We start from the raw sequence: 16,640 nt of genomic DNA, 5'->3' as shown, positions 1-16,640 counted from the left end.
ATTGAATTATTGATCAGCTAGCATGGTTTGTTCTGGGTAATTAAGCTGGGAGTGTTGGTGGGAATTGATTGTTGAAAGTTTAAAAGAGAGCACAAAGGTCAGAGTGAACACATCAGTGAAAGGTATCACTGCAGCACAATACAGAATGTCATCCAGTTGGATAGATATGTGGCTGATTTTATTTTTACTTTGTCCAGTAGAGGCATTATGTGTCAGTAAAGATAAGAATGGCAACAGGAACAATAAGAAATAATTTTTAAATGCCATACAAAACTGGCAGAAAGTCACTGTTTGCTACATCAATCACTGTTTCCACCGTACAACCTTCTTCTACTTGCTCTGAAAAAAATGATACAAATATTTATTTAAATTATTAAATATTGAATAATGCCAAAAAAATAACATACAACAAATAACGTAATATTTTAAAGCAATCATATATTATTAACTATAATGATGCAAAGCTATACATTTATAACTTTAAGTTTGGTATCAGAAAATCCAATCCTGTGTTGCCAGAAATGCACATATTTATCATTGTAAGTTGAATTTTATGTGTGTATTATATTTATATTCATTATTATTATTATTAATTGTATATTGTGAGAATCAATTTTTAACAGACATTTTGTGAGAAAAGGAAAATTAAAACTCCACGACAGTTTTTTCTTCACAAACCTGTCGATAACGTCACTCAATAACCATTTCTATATAATTTCTTTGCTCTTTGTAATCTTTTTTTTTTTTTTTAAAGAAACTTAGATGAGTTGGCAAATTCCTCAAAAAAATACAGAAGAAATATGATGTATGTTTAGATTTTTGTATAAACACAAAATGGTGGAACTACAGAGGAAAATGTAAATTAAATGTTGAACCCTAAAATGGCTCCAAGATTAGTAACCAATAGCATGCTCTGGCACCCTTTTACAACAGCCTATCACAGCTCAGTATGTAATTTACTACACCCTATAGTAGGGAAGCACAATGCACACTGATAGGTTACTGCAAATTGCACCTAGGGACCTCATTGGCCAGAGCGCTGAAAGATGTTTGACAGTAGTACAGCGTTACTAGGCTGAGCAGCAGAGTTGGCACACTCTTCAAACCCCCTGTGCCGACTGCCAACCAATCATGAAGAGCCAGCGTAGGGTGGTGTTATTATTGTGAACAGGAAAGCAGGAAACTACGCTAGTATGTTTCATCACTGCTCGCAGTCCGTGATACACTGTACCGTTCACTGTCCCATTGAGAATTTCTGTCTACTTCAAACAAAACAAACCTTACCACTATTTTATCCATCAAGTGCAATTCTCCATTGCAGAACTTGACAGTCCTCAAGAGATTTTCCTTTAAGAGTATTGAGACGTTTGGTGTTTCAAAGGCGGTTGCGGTCCCATTGAACATGGCTGTGCCTCTCACCACACTCCACGCCAGACCTGAGAATGGGGACGCCATGTGCAGTTTCATGGTCCCCAGTGGTGATGAGTTGTTCTAGGGCACACACCGATCCACCCCCAAGAAGCCATAATTAGCTTTTCCATCAGGCATTCAGGTGTGTCTACACAGCTCTGAGGGAGGCGGCCATTGTTTGCTGACAAGTGGAGTTCTCTGTCTCCCCCTCTCACTTTCTCTATTCTCGGGGTAAATGGATGGTATGCGGTGTGGCTGATTGGAGGTGAGAGCCATATCGGTCGCTGGAGATTCACTAATGCAAACTCAAAACTACTGTGTATTCACTATTCACAGTCAATGCCCACACAGTAATCAGATAGCCGGCCGAACTGACAAGCAGCAATGGAGTGGAATGTGGAGAGTGGAGAGAGATGGATGAAAGACAAGGCAAATGCCAGCCTTTGTGTTGTGCGTGTGCACGTGTATGGCTCGCTCAAGCAACGCAGCTGTGCGTCTAGTCAAAGTACAGCAGACATATTGTCAAAAACTGTATCTATTTTTTTTTTTTTCCCCCACCCATTTTCTATTCAGCATGTTTAATAACCAGGTCATTTTCCTTCTGGCCATTAATTCCTTGATGCGATAACTCTGAAGGATGCGGCGCTCAGAGAAAAGGCTTTTTACCAAAGTGCGCTTCTGAATTGCACCTTATTTGTCATGTGTCTTTATACTGTATAATTCCAGCTACCAAATTAATTCAGAGCTGAGCTCCTAGTGTCAGTCAGGAGAATGGAAGGAGCTAAATGAGTGGATATTCCAGCCCAATAGAGGGGCGAGTGTCATCCCAGGTTAATTAAATCCCTGCTTCGAGTCTGGTGTGAACATAGACCTCTTTCAGGATGATAACGAAAAACTCCTTTATTTCAGCTCGGGTGTCGCCAATACAATCGTGATTCTGATCAGTTTCCCACATTAAGCAGCTAGATAGCTGTGTGAAGCACATATTCATCCACACACACACACACACACACATCCGCACCTTGCTTGTTACACATTATAGGCAACAAATAAATGAATCAAGAAGGTAGCATCTAGATTAGTTGTTCAGGATAAACTTCAAGGACTGAAAAGTAACCCTGGTGGGAGTTTGCCACCTTTCTCGTGTGAATCATCACATACCCCATGCTGCGGCCACTGTTTATCTTCTCCCAGCATGGAATATGTGCCCATACCCAATGCAGACTGTGCTTTGCGGCAAATGAGTGTTTACTATGCCTCACAGGCTGCAGTTGCTATGAAATGCTCTGTTAATTCTAAGATGACACCACAGAAGTTGGCTTCCTCTATAATTATAATGTCCCACATTACCGTGCCTGTAGCTTACCATTTGAATCTCTTAGTGTTCTGTTTTAGTGGCGTTCTTGATAGGAGATTAACAAACCTTCAGCGTTTGGTTATCCCTCCTAAGGCTGTAGAATAAGTTGCTAGTCTCCCGCTGATTTTCTCTCTCAGCATCCCCTCATGGTGCCTCATTAAGACGCAGAGAAACAAGCGCCTCCGACCCAACGCTACAGTAAGGCCAGGCCTAACATGGTGATTCTACACCAAATTATACAACTCACTGTGTACCGTGGCCTTCAACAGCACATTGGTTTGCTCCAAGCATGTTTTCTCAGATTGTGCTCTGTCCCTGTTTTTCTAGTCTATTTTTTTTTTTTTTGGTCTTACCAGAGAGGAAGACAAGGGGCGAGCGAAGAGTATTTTAATGTGAGAGAGAGAGAGAAAGATATGGGGCAGTTGTTTTCTCATTGAGCAATATTTGAAGGTCAACTCTACACCGAGTAGGACACTAGTGAGAAGCCAAATAATTTTATTTCAGTATGAATAATGCATTGATAGTGTCTCTTTTGGACACTTGAGAATCTCATTCAGCTCCCTTCATTGAAGTTCTAGTGCTCCGGTGTACTTTTACAGAAGTCAAATACAGTTAAACAAGTGTTTTTGATCTCATGTGCATGAACTGTGAATATTCTTGTTATGTAGTAACATGCTTTAGGTTTTGCATATTCCTCAGTACAGTACATTATAGAACATGTGAGCTAATTATTTTATTTTATTTTTTTTACATGCATCTTTCTCTGCTATTTGTTTTATATACACACTTCATTTTGCCTTTGCTGAAATGTTCAATCAAATATGTACATGTCATTTCCTCTCTATCATATAATGAACACTGTTTCTTAAGACTCCAACAATACTGTATTGTGTTTTTACAATCTTGCACTTTTCAACAGTTTTGTTCTGTTTTTGTATGTATGGAAGAGAGAAAATTCTAAACCAAAATGTGGCATTGTCTGTTTCTTTTTCTTGTTCTACAGAGATGTTGAAGGAGTTGAACCAACAGCGCAGAGCGAAAGAGTTTACAGACCTGAAAATTATTGTTGAAGGAAAAGAGTTTGAAGTCCACCAAAATGTTCTAGCTTCCTGCAGCTTGTATTTCAAGGACCTGGTGAAAAGGTTTGCCTTCGCTCCCCTCCCACCAGCTGTTGATCCAATCTGTTCTTTTCATAGGGCGCATTTGTGTCGCTTTTTTTTTTTTTTTCCCTTCCCCTCTCTCTCTTGCAGGTGTGTGAAGACTTTGGTTCCTAGCACAGGGCCAGCAGCCATTCCTTCCTCTTACCACTCAAATGAATGTATCTGAAACTGGAGAAAAAGGTCAACCCTCGTCATTACCTTTCCTCCCCATGTAGGGCAATTTAACCACATTTCCATTTTAATGAGCAGTGAAAATGTTCCATGACTGGGGATGTTTTAAAACTCACCAAAGGGCCAAAACAAAAGAATCATACATTCTACACTTTGGGTGGTAATTCGCCAAAGCCACGCTGTCTTCTGTGGGCAGAGGGATTTTTGTCTCCCAAGCTACCATATTTTTCTGTTGCTAATTCTTGAGTTTTTGCTGAAAAATACCCTTTTCATATGCTAATAAATCTTGGTTAGTGTAATAAAAAGACATTTCAGAGTCATAAACAAAGGACAAAACAAAAGCACATCTAAGACAGCTTACTGAGCCACCAGTTTGACTGGTTAACACCACCCTCCACTAATGTATTCATTTGATGTGGATCTAAGTATTCCCCTAGTATTCTGCCCTTCATACTCCATATTTTTTTGTCTTCACGAGCTGTTTTGTTTCCGTGCGTGCCTGTCTACATACAAGTGTGTGTGTCTGTGTGGCAGCTTTTTAGTGTCTCCAGGTGTGTGTGTGTACATGCCTGAGTATGACTGTATAAAGTCTGATAGCGCAAGTATGTCTCTTTTTATCTGACTTGTTTTCCGAAGAGGGAATACCATAAATCCCTAATGTCCTCATCCTTACTTCAAATCCTTGCAGGTATTTTCGGCTTGATTGAGAGTCCCCTGGACCCAAAGTTGTTTTGCTGCCTTGGTGTGTTTGCGTGTGTGACTGTGTGTGTTTGTACTCGCTTTGCATGGCTAGGGATGAAGTGCTGAGCAAAGACAAAGACAAACAGAAAGACACACAGTCGCTAGCAGTAGCTAGAACGCCTTAGGGGAGTTTGCCACTTTCCCCGCAGCCATGCTGCCTCCACAGCGAGCCCCTCAGAGAGTGGCGAGCTGCTTATCAGCCACCGTTGCCTCCTCGCTCGCCAACAAGATACACTTGTTCCTCCTGAATGGGGATGGGGTGAGGAAGACCAGAGAGAGAACAGACTCCGTCAGAGTTAGAAAAGCCACAAAGCCACGTCTGTACCAAGACCACTCATCTCCATGACAGCAACACTCATACACACCCCATGAATAAAAAAGAGAGACTTTCTTTGACCTTGACAATAGCAGGAAACCTTCCTGAGAGAATGCAGTGACTTTGGAGAGAACTTAAGCCCCCATGCTGGTTAACCTGTCTATCAGATTGTCTTGTCTGTGCCTCTTATCCAGGACATAGCCAGTTCATTTATGCATGAAGACAGGACCCCTGAAAGACACCCAGGCTCCCAGAGGAGTGGGCTGAATTTCACCAAGCTCATCTTCATGCCTGCTGCTGCCTACATTGTCTGATTTTTCTTGTTGAATTTGACAGTTTAATAGAGCAAATTCTCATTAATTGCTTAATTAATTCTGAAACTACTTTGATTTATTGTCATAACACTGTCATTTTTTATGAGATTTTGTCTAAAACAGAAATTTTCTCAGCTGACTTCATGCTGGAGGCTATTTGATAGATTTGTTAAACCAATTGTTTATTTTGTAAGACGTCTTTAGTTTGATCTAATGAAGTCATGACCGTTAGTGTTATGCTAACATGACGCCATCAACAGAGGCTGCTGTTGATTTTATAAGGTATGTGGCACCTTGGCTTTATGGAAATGAAAGTTGCAGTAGAGGACAGCAGTGAAATGTTGACAAGGGAAGGACAGAAAGGGAGCAAAAACAAATGAATAAAAGTGAGTTCAGGCAGCAAATATGAAGGGATAAAAGGAGACCATTTTGGTCACAGCTCTGCGGTGTTCACAGCCAGGCAGAGTGTCGCAAGCTCGGTCAGAGAGGAGCAAAGACTGCCAAAGGCCTGTCTGTCATTGAGTTACGGCCTCCCATGTGCCACTCAGGTCACTTTTCCAGTGCGGCTGGAATTATACTGATGCTGCACGTGGCTCGCTACTGTCCACATCTTTATGAGGTCAAATAAGAGAGAGAGAAAGAGAGAGAGAGAGAGAGAGAGAGAGAGTGAGAGACTTCCTTTCCTTGCTCTGTATCCCACCCATCCTCCCACCCAGCTTCACTGCCATCCCTGTCAGTTCGCTATAAACCACCAGGTTGTACGTGTACAGTATGTACTTGAAATATTGAAAATTTGTGTGTGTAAATGTACTTGACACGAAGTGTGTGCGTGTGTGCTTTACTGTATTCATTTTTGTGTGTGTGTGTGTGTATATGTGTGTGTGTGTGTGTGTGTGTGTGTGTAGGATGCAAGGACAAAATTATTGTGTGTTATCCAGGCAGGCTGCCATTAGTCAAAGAGAAAGTAGAGATGTAATACCGGAGGGTTAGAGAGTTCACATTACACTTTTTTTTTCTATGGTCTACCCACACACTGTCTCACACACACACACACACACACACACATACACACACTAACCAAAGTACTCACTTAAGAAATGAATGGTTTCATTGGCAATGAGTGGAAATGCAGCAGCAAGCAAAGGTAAAGTAATTGTGAAAATTCATTTAAAGAATTAGAAAATGTTCCTATTCAGAGATACTCCACAGGACTCATGAGACATTTTAAAATGGTACTTAAAATAACAAAAACACAACCTTTACACTGGAATGCTATAGGAAATATGTTCCATCCATTTATTATCATTTTCTATTCTGGAAAAAAATCCAAATCTTACCTTTCAACAAAACTTGACTGTCTCCCTCTTTGCAGTGTGCTCTTCCACCACTGCCCCTCTCACAGAAAGTATTCAGGCCTCCCCAACAGTATGTGTTCAGCCAACCTGCCATCTTACCCCCCATGATACCTGAAGGATGTAATGCCGCTCTGAGATGTACGCACACGTGTGCCCTCGCCCCCACCCAAAAACCTATTACCCTACCCTTTAAAGGGCCGATGCACAGAGCAGGGAGACAGATCATCTCCGGTAATTCCATTTTACCCCTTGGGATTTTCCAATAAGTGTGCTCTGCAGGCATTTAATTTATGGCCACTGCATCTCCGCACCACAGTAATGTAAAAAGCTCAGAATCTTTGAGCGGTCTTGACACATGCTTTCATGCCATTTGTTTCTCTCTCTTCTTCTTCTCTCTTGTCGGCCCATGGTTTCCTGTGCTTGTGACTCAGAGAGTTTTTTATGACTTTGAGATGGGTAGAGAGCTGTGTTAAAGCCCATTACAGTGTCGGCCCTGTGTGAACAATGCAGCTGAGTGCACTGTTCAGCCCTGTAAGGGTTTTTTTTTTTTTTTTTAATTGTAAAATTAACGATGAATTTTTTTTGCTCTACACCAATCTCTTATATATTGGCTTTGGAGATATTTCCATTTTATGTCATAACTCCTCAAAAGAAAGTTTCAGGTAAAGTTTTTGTGTCAAGAGTTCTGTCAATCCAATGTCCATGTTAAGGTTTTTCTTTTGTGCTGATGGCCCTGTATTCACACTTGGACGGAGGTTTGGGCTTTTATTCTCTCCACCTGTCACCTTGTCCTTTTTGTCCTTTAGAGCATCTGACACAAACTGGACTTGTTCCAAGCCAGATAGCCTTGACGTCTCCCGTATCACGCCTGATGTTTCGGATGAAATATACCGTGGCCTCAATGCAGCAAACACATGCAAAACATGAATCCCATCTGATAAAGCTATCACATTATCTTTGTTTATTTTATAAACAATTAATTCATTCCTGATTCATGTTGTGACAGAACATGTAATGAATGCAAGCCATTTTTAGCCCAGACAGTGTAGGCTTTGCATCTGAATAAGCTTCTATCTTAACATATCTTGGTAGTGTATGTACTCCCGCAGAATAAATGGTCTTGTAAGAACAAGCTAAATGTATTCCCTGTAAAATAGGCCTTTTTTTTTTTTAGGTTGAAAGATGTATTAGGAAAAGTGTGTGTGTGTGTGTATGTGTGTGTGTGTGTGTGTTTTGCCTCTCCCCTCCTTCCTCTCTGCCTCTGCTCACCACCATTTTGACAGTCTGCTGATTTTAAGACTTCCTCTTGAATAAGTGGTGCATTTTTCACAAACATATTTCTTTGCCTGAATGTGCCCATCTCCCCACCCCCCCCCCCACCACCCCCCCTCTCCCCCGCCCGCCCATCCCACCCTTCGCCCTATCTCTCCTATCTCTTCTGTCTCTCCTGTCCTCCCTGCCTCCATCTTTCTACTATTTAAATTCAAGTCTGCAATCAGATGCAGCATAAATATCCACCTCTTTTAGAAGCTCCAGAAAGTCATTTCCATAACATAAGTGCTCAGACAAAACAAACTGCCACTCGAGCTGGTTCCTATTGCACTAATTGACCAGGTTGATGAGCATGCTCTTCTTTTATTTTTAGCTCTTTTTTTCCCCCCCTCTTTTCTCCCCACCTCCCTCCATCACTTTAACCCTGAACGACACTCCCCTTCCCTCCTTTCTTTCTTACTACCTGCCCCCACTGCAGGGCTTTGTGCGGAAAAAGGGCAATAACACTATGTGGCTTTTTGCTTTGCAGGAGGAAAAAGAGTAACTACCTTGGTTTTTCCAGCCAATGTCCATCCAGAGACAAATGCCATTGTCTTTTATTTTATTTTTTTGGATGTCCTTCTCCCCTCTCACCTCCTGAGTGCGCTTTAAATGACGACTAATGTCTCAGTTCATACACTACAGGCTACTGATGATTATTGCAGCGGGGACAAAGGCTCTGTTTAGGTGTGATGGTGGATTTTTTTCGGGGGTGGGCGGGGGTATCTCTTATTTAAAAGACCAAGGCACAGTCATGGAACAACCCAACCCCTCCCTCAGAAGGATGGCTGCTGGCTCCCTGTGGAAGAACTGTCTCGCCCTGCCTCCCTCCTTTTTGCTTCCTCCTCATCGACTCCCCTCCGTCTTCACTCTAACCATTCCGTCTACCTGTCTCATCTTGTTTGTTTTGCTGTCTGTGTCTCACTAAATGCTGACTGTTTGTCATGATTTCTAATCCAACAAACTGGCTTCAACAGAAAAGGAAAAGAGACACACACGTGAACACACACACACACATACACACAGAATCAGACAGAGCGTTATCATTGTGCTACCATGAGTGACAGAAGCAAACAGCCTCCATCCATCTTAATGTAGGCTACTTTTCATATTGTTGATGTCCATAGCCGCAGGGGAGAAAGACATAGTAGTGGGGGCATGAGTTCTGCGGGGCTTTGATTCCATTTATTTTGCCCTTGAGTGGATTATTGTTTCACATGGGACATTAAACATGGGTGGCGAGGTGTTATTTAACGCTCTCATTCCTCCTCGGGGGGATCCTGCATGTGAACTAATCTCGGCCATTTGATCCCGGTGAAGTCACAACGTCGCCCAGTTCTGAAAGCGGCCCCCCTGCTCCCCACACATCTCAGGCTCCGCATTACGAAAGGGATATCATATTCTATTTAATTTGCTCATCCAAGCACTCCCTGGCACCTCTTACACCATGCCAGTAGGAGTGGATACGCTGCTTTGATATCCAACACGCACATTGCATCGGCGTAGGCTCACGAACAGCGGGTGCTCTCCAGTACGAGATGCTTTAACCGGCATTGCCTGCATTATGTCATGTGTCGGTATATGAACTGTGCTGTCACTTTCTTTCTCTCTGTTTTCTGTCAGATAGCTCATACAGTATGTACCCTGCCATGTATGCATGTCCACCTTTTTAAAACTATGCATACATGAAAACACACATGTGATAAGCATGCCTGTTGAAACAAAGCAATAACTTTTGTTTGCCTAATCTTTGTTCAGAGAGTACATTTTGTTTCAGATGCAGCACTATAGTTGCAAATCTGCTAGCCCCATAGAAAAAAAAAAAGTAGAAACCATTCAAAGTTTCTGTTTCTGTCCCTTTTCACTTTACGTTCTTATCTTATTGTGTAATGATTCTCTTATTTTCTCCCCACTCTCGTACTGGCCCAGGTGTGTTATAGGTGTTGTGTGTAGCATACACGTATCTGTGTCCCTTGCCTCTTCTTTTTGTTTTTGTTTCTTTTACCTTTTCCTCTCAGAATCTCTCTAACTCGCCTCTCTCTGCCGTCATTGATCGATCAGGTCATCGGGGGAGACGCGGAACGGGGAGATGCTGGAGCTGAACATGAGCAACATCAGCGCAGACGTGCTAGAGCTGCTGCTTGAGTTCGTCTACACGGGATCGCTGGTCATCGACTCGGCCAACGCCAAGACGCTGCTGGAGGCCGCCAACAAGTTCCAGTTCAACACCTTCTGTAAAGTCTGTGTCTCCTTCCTAGGTAGGAACAGCAGAAGGGGACGGGGAGGGTAGGGGGGGGGGTTGTTGGGTGTGTGTTTGCGTTATGTGCTTATGCCAGCAAGTGTGCGCATACTTATTACATCAGATATTCCAATGCGACCTTTCCTGATACATGCAGTGTCTACAGCCTCGTGTATTTTCATACGCTGTCATGCTTCATCACTATGCACAGCCTTACAGAATGTCTTGTGGAGCCTAAATTTCCTCCCTGACTCTGGCACATCACACTGCTTTTTGTCATGTTTCCAAAGCTAGCAGCCGTGTGAGAATTGTGCCTGCTAACGCTTTCAGTCGGGCACGGTGCCTCAGATCTCGTCCCAGTGGGCAGGACCAAGCACGGGGGCAGACTTATAAAAAGGTCACGGAACAATTGTCACTTAAATGTCAAATCTTCTGGCCTGAACCATGATGGAATCGAAAAAATAGCAAAACAGATTGATACTTAGACAAGGTATGGAAAGTGGAGCAAAGAAGGGGAGGGTCTTTCAGGAGCCCGTGGGGGTCACATGAAAATCAAATGGCATGTTCCAGATTTTAGTGGGTCAGGCAACCAAAAAGCAGCAAATGTCAGGTTTTGCATTCCATTTAATAAATTGTTTTGGGTATCGGTAACACAAGGGAAGTGCATGTTACCAAAAAGGTCAGGCAGGCAGGAGAGGAGTGAAAAGAAAGCACAAGGGAAACAGCAGCCACATTATTGATTTGTTTTTCTCGATTTGGGCAAAAAAAAAAAAAAACGGGGAAAACAGGGAAGCCATTTGTAGACTTCATTGCCAGTGAGGCGTCAATCCATTCTTTCTCGACAAGATTCATGACATTTCAGCATATTAGAAGGGAGGAAATACAGGCGCGAGCGCGTGTCCTTGAGAAAAGAGAAATTGATACTGTGTCAGATATTATTGAAGTTTGTAACAAATACACTGAGGAGAAATGGCAAACATCTCCTCGACCTACTTATACCACTTTGACTTTTATTCACAGAACTTCAGATTCAAGCAAATACAAACTAAGTCACTTATTTTGTGCCAGCTGCTCTGTGAGAAATTATGACTTTTTCATTATCAGAAGATTTGAAGTGAATTAGCAACATCTCCCATATTCCAACTGCTATTAACATATCAGTCACTATGGGAGGTATTTTCAATTGCAGGGCTTTTTCTAGGCTGATCTAAGTAAACAAAACCCAATTTTATGCAACACATTAAATTGCAAACCTGGCTGTCTGGTAGTGAAGAAACTGATGAGAGGATTGTGCAGCATAATGTTCTGACTATGCAAGCATGCACCGCGAAATAACTCTTCATCTGCCCAAATGGCATAACAGAGGGTCATTTTCAGGCAGCCTTTTGTTTAGTCCCAAACCCCCACTTTGATGCAGCATGCAGGCTGATTTTATTTGGTCTTTGGTTTGGCTTTTGTTTAGTCGTGATTTAGCAGATGTTAGGTGACCTTAATTGGTTGATATTTGTTTAGGAAATACTTTTAAACTTTTGTGATAAAAGGCCTGGCGTCGCTTCCCTTTAATGGCTTTTGTTTAATCAGGCCTCTTTCAGTGGCCACTGACCCAGTGTATCCATGCGTTTGTCTGCTTGTGTGTGTATTTGTGTGTGTGTGTGTGTATGTGTGTGGACTACACCACCAACATATTCCCTCTTTTTTTTGTGATAAATAGCATTGTGTGCTAAAAAACTAAAATTACAGACACACCACCTTAATTGCTGCACCCTATAAAAAGATCACAGACGGTAACATAAACCCTCTCTCCGCTGGTTAAGTTTATATATTCTCAGCTGTGTGTATGTGTGTAGGAGACCCCAAGATCTGACAGGACTTCTTTAAAGTGGCCCAGCTAATCCCAAATCCCACTAGCTGTCATCCACCACCTCCTGCCGAGGTTGTGAGCGATCGATTCCCCTCGTTGTTTGTCCCCGGAGCTGTTTTGAGTTATTATACTTGTTCTACCTTAGTCTCTGGCAGATACACACCCCGATAGGCTGTGGGTCGGTGTTACCTGCAGCCGCTTTTTCCATCTCCGTAGTCCTCTATGTCTCATTTTTTATGGATATCTGAACGATGTTTTATTCCTGCTTTAATCAATCTGCTTGTTTCTTTCTTGTATTGGTTTCTCTGTCCTCTCGTGTCTTGTCTGTCTGTCTGTCTGTCCCACCCACCCCCTCCCGTCTCTCCAACCTTGTTTATTGACCCCAGAAAAACAGTTGACTGCAGCTAACTGTCTAGGAGTGCTGGCTATGGCTGAAGCCATGAGTTGCACGGAGCTCCACAACATGGCCAAAGCTTTTGCACTGCAGAACTTCCCCGAGGTGGGTAGAGATCTATCATCCAAACAATCCATTTATTGATCTCAGACTGAGGAACAGCATTACAAAAAGGCTTCACAGTTGAGAGAGAATAGTACATAAATCAGAAAACGGCAATAAAATGTGACTGCAATCATAACCATATTAGAATTGATATCTATAGTGATCAATAAATGAACAAATCACTTAACTTTACCTCAGTATTACCATTTTTTGAGACTCCACACATGAAATCTTTATATTGCGGAGTGTGAAAACACATTTTACTCCTAAAGTTTTTCTGATGTAGTTAGTAAATTAATGTGACGGTTAGTTGGATATGATGCAAAACATACATGAAGCCCATTAAATGTGATGCATTTTTAGTTTAGATTAGCACATATCATATGGATTTGTTAGTCCAGTGACAACATTAAAAGGTTTCTTTCAGGTTAAGGCTTTTACCACATAGGATGTAGTTTATGTATATGTTCTTTTGTAACAATACAGCTATTTGTCTTGTAGCCGAAGCCAGTGAATCAAACAGAATTAAACATTTTCATTAGCCAGCAAAGACAATAAATAGATTTTAACCAGTGTTTAACTCAGTCATCTTTCACATTAAAGTTGGATATCTAGGAAGTTTTAAACAGTAGTAATCAATGTATTTTGTGCACTTGATAAATGGTTGATGTTGTGCAAGTTACGTGAATAATGTAAGCATTTACACACTACATATTATAAAAAGTAATACTTGACTAATTACTCAGGAGCAAAAGTAATCACATGTTACATTACAAACTCAGCTCAGCTCACCTCCACATTCACATGATGTCACATCTTCTGTATTTAGCACATGTAGAAATATGAGAGAGAAAATGAGATGAGAGTTGAGAGACGTTTTATGAGGTATTTACTTGCCATGAAATGCTATCTTATCCCTGGTTACTGCACGCTGCACTCCAGAAGTTACAGTCACAGTGAACCAGTGGAGTCCATCCACACACCCTCCAACTCTGAGCCAAACCAAGTGTCTCCTGAATGTACAGTAGACTTACCAGGTGTTTACATTAGCAAACCAGGCTAAGAACACACAACATGTAAATTGAACAGCATTAAACATTGTTACTGGGTACACAGCCAGTTTCAATATCAACCCTCCATTAAACTCATAGTAAGAAAGCAAACAAGACAACCCCCAAAATGTCAAATTGACTGTACTTTCTTATTGCTCAGAGACCGTGATGTAAACTTGCTGATGATTTTGGTGTCAGTTTTAACATGGAACAAATGCATCTTTGTGTAGAATGACAATCCTACCATTATATGTGGTTTTGCATGATTGAATCAGCAGTCCATAATCATATAATAACAATCAAATCAAACAATCAAATCTACTATACATGCTGGTCTGTGAAAGTGTTTCATATAATTACAAAATAATCTGAGTTCACCTCTAGAGATGATACTGGTAATTCTAATTATGGAAACATATTTATGTGTCATTTAAGGAGTTTAACCAGTTCATAATTCCTCAGGTGGCAGGACAGGAAGAGATTTTGAGCGTGTCCAAGGAGGATCTAGTGGCCTATCTATCCAACGACAGTCTCAACACCAAGGCTGAAGAGCTTGTCTATGAGACCGTCATCAAATGGATAAAACAGGACCCCAACTCTAGAGTGCAGGTAATAAAAGGCAGCTGAGTGTGTTTGTGAAGTGTATGTCTGCTCTGCTCCGACACTACAGTGTACTTCCAAAATGGGAACACATTGTGTGTATCACGAGGCAAAAAAAAAAGATAAAACCCTCGTTACCACTGACAGCCGTATTAGTGTAGTTGTTCTATCGACCCTTGCTGTCTGCTCTGAGAGGTACACAGTGTGAAAAACCAGAAAAGTGACTCCTTGTTCTCTCTTGCTAGTGTTCATCAACTTTGTGCTGCACATGCAGCTTAACACAGCAGTTGTTCATAATCCCAGGAGTGCCTTGCCCTTCGAATGCGCTCTATTCTTAGTTAAACTTCATTTGTTTGTGAGACACTGCACTGCATAAAAAAAACAACAAAAACACAAGACAGCCACCGTCCTTTTTTCTGTTCCCTAAACATGGTTTGATTTATTTCTAGAGGCTGTTAATCATCCTCAAAGGTTATATCCCTAAGTTAGGTATTGACAGCAAGGTACAGCAGGTCAAATTTTTTACAAACGTGGAATCGATAAGCGTCAAGGTCAGAGCATCAACTCAAGCTCACGTTCATGAAAAGGTAAATAGGACGCGTCGTAGAGAGATATCCATCCAGCGGTTAAAACCTCAGGTCATGAGATTTTTATGGATTCCGTCACAAAACCATGAATTTAAAGCTCGTGATTTTAAAGTATTTTATGGCTGTTTAAAAATGGAGGTGAGATTATCAGATAAATTACAGCGATCCATCACTGGAAGAGTCATCCATTCAGAGTAATGTCTTCTCATCAAACAGCAAGGGGGAGAACTGCCTTATATCAGCTGGATCAGATTCGGTGCAGACCTCTGCAATCAATGTAACTTTATTGGCACCCACTTTTATGAGGCATATACGTCAATATTTGAATTTTTCACCTTTTTGGATTAAACATTTAGCATTTATCTTTTGATATGTGGCACTCTGAGATTATGGTGAAATCCATCATGCCTACTGAGTGTTTTGTAGTGAAGGATTGTAGAGTATTGAATGCAACACAAAGTATAAGGACAAACCATTGAAAGCCGATGGTTATGCCTGTCAGAAATGTGAAAGAAGAGTGGTTTACATAGGTACTAAAACAGAAACTGTGTTGAAGAAGTTTTAATGACACGGGTATCAAACACCCCTACTGAGAAATCCACTAAAATTGAAATTTATGGGGTGACTGATAGGAAATTTGACTCGGTGGTCCAGCAAATTTACGAAAAACCACAACAAGACTGCATAGTTTTTAAGAGGACATACGATCCCTGTCATCTGCGTCGAAAAAACCTCCAGCCAGCTCAGTCCGGCGGATTCCTGCAATCTCACACTCTAATGGAGAGGTGCAGAGGTGAGTTACTCAGATGAAGTAGAAGAAAAAAGAAATGGAACATTTTCCCGGTTGTCTGAACAACCTACCGCACTGGTTCCTGAGACAAGAGACCCGGGTCACCCGTCTCCGAAAAGAAAGGGAGAGAAAAAAGGAGAAGTGGGAAGAGAGTTGGAGCGAGAGAAAGAAGCAGAGCGAGACAGGAAGACAAGAAACGGGCGAAGAGAGATTGAGAAAAGAGAAAGACGGTGAGAAATGAAGAGAGGGGGATGGGGAAAAAAGAGCCCTGTGTTCTAATCTGATATTCATCGGTTTGTGCCTCTGTGCACAGCTATGACATCCAGGCAGCGGAGATGTGATTGAGCTCTCGGTCAAGCTCAAATCTCCTGCCCATGTGTGACCGAAAAAACAACTAGCAAGCCCTGGCGCCTGCGGTGAAGACAGGGGAGGAGGAGGAGAGAGCTGAGAGAGAATAGGCTGCTTCCATCATGCTACAGGAGAAGGTTAGGTGACCCTGAGGGCTGACTTTACACGCATGGTCCAGCAGCAGCTCATCATTCCCACCATCCCTCACCTCCATCCCTTCTGTCCGTTTGAAGGAAGAGCGCAGAAGAAATCACTCCCCCAGAACCTGTGACACTTTTTAATGACATGTCAGGGCAGAATGTCACAGCACTGCTGAAAAACTTAGGCGAGGGGAAGGAAATGCTTTAAGCCGGGAGCTAAGTTCGTGTGCGTTCGCATTCACCTGAGAACGAGCGTATGCATGTCTGCGTGTTTGTGTGTCCGTGCATGTGCTGTGGGGATGTAAGCTGCAGGCTATAGAGTGGAAAAGTGGCATATTGGAGGCGCTGCGTAAATTATATGCAATTTTCTCTCTCCGCTATGCTGTCAA

General features: G+C 42.0%; 1 protein-coding gene across 5 annotated transcripts in view; it reads left to right on the top strand.

The window, feature by feature from the left end:
* Positions 1-16,640, top strand: part of LOC121882639 (kelch-like protein 29) — a 218,704-nt gene that overhangs the window by 141,298 nt on the left and 60,766 nt on the right. For all 5 annotated transcript variants that reach the window (XM_042391010.1, XM_042391013.1, XM_042391011.1 and 2 more), the window contains 4 exons: positions 3,771-3,909; positions 10,197-10,393; positions 12,622-12,734; positions 14,249-14,395. In XM_042391010.1, the coding sequence (XP_042246944.1) occupies positions 3,771-3,909; positions 10,197-10,393; positions 12,622-12,734; positions 14,249-14,395 (596 nt within the window). The remainder of the gene's footprint in view (positions 1-3,770; positions 3,910-10,196; positions 10,394-12,621; positions 12,735-14,248; positions 14,396-16,640) is intronic.

The sequence above is a fragment of the Thunnus maccoyii genome, chromosome 17, assembly GCF_910596095.1.
Source record: "Thunnus maccoyii chromosome 17, fThuMac1.1, whole genome shotgun sequence".
NCBI lineage: Eukaryota > Metazoa > Chordata > Actinopteri > Scombriformes > Scombridae > Thunnus > Thunnus maccoyii.
Note: the sequence above shows the minus strand (reverse complement) of the source record. Positions and strands in the feature narration are given on the sequence as shown.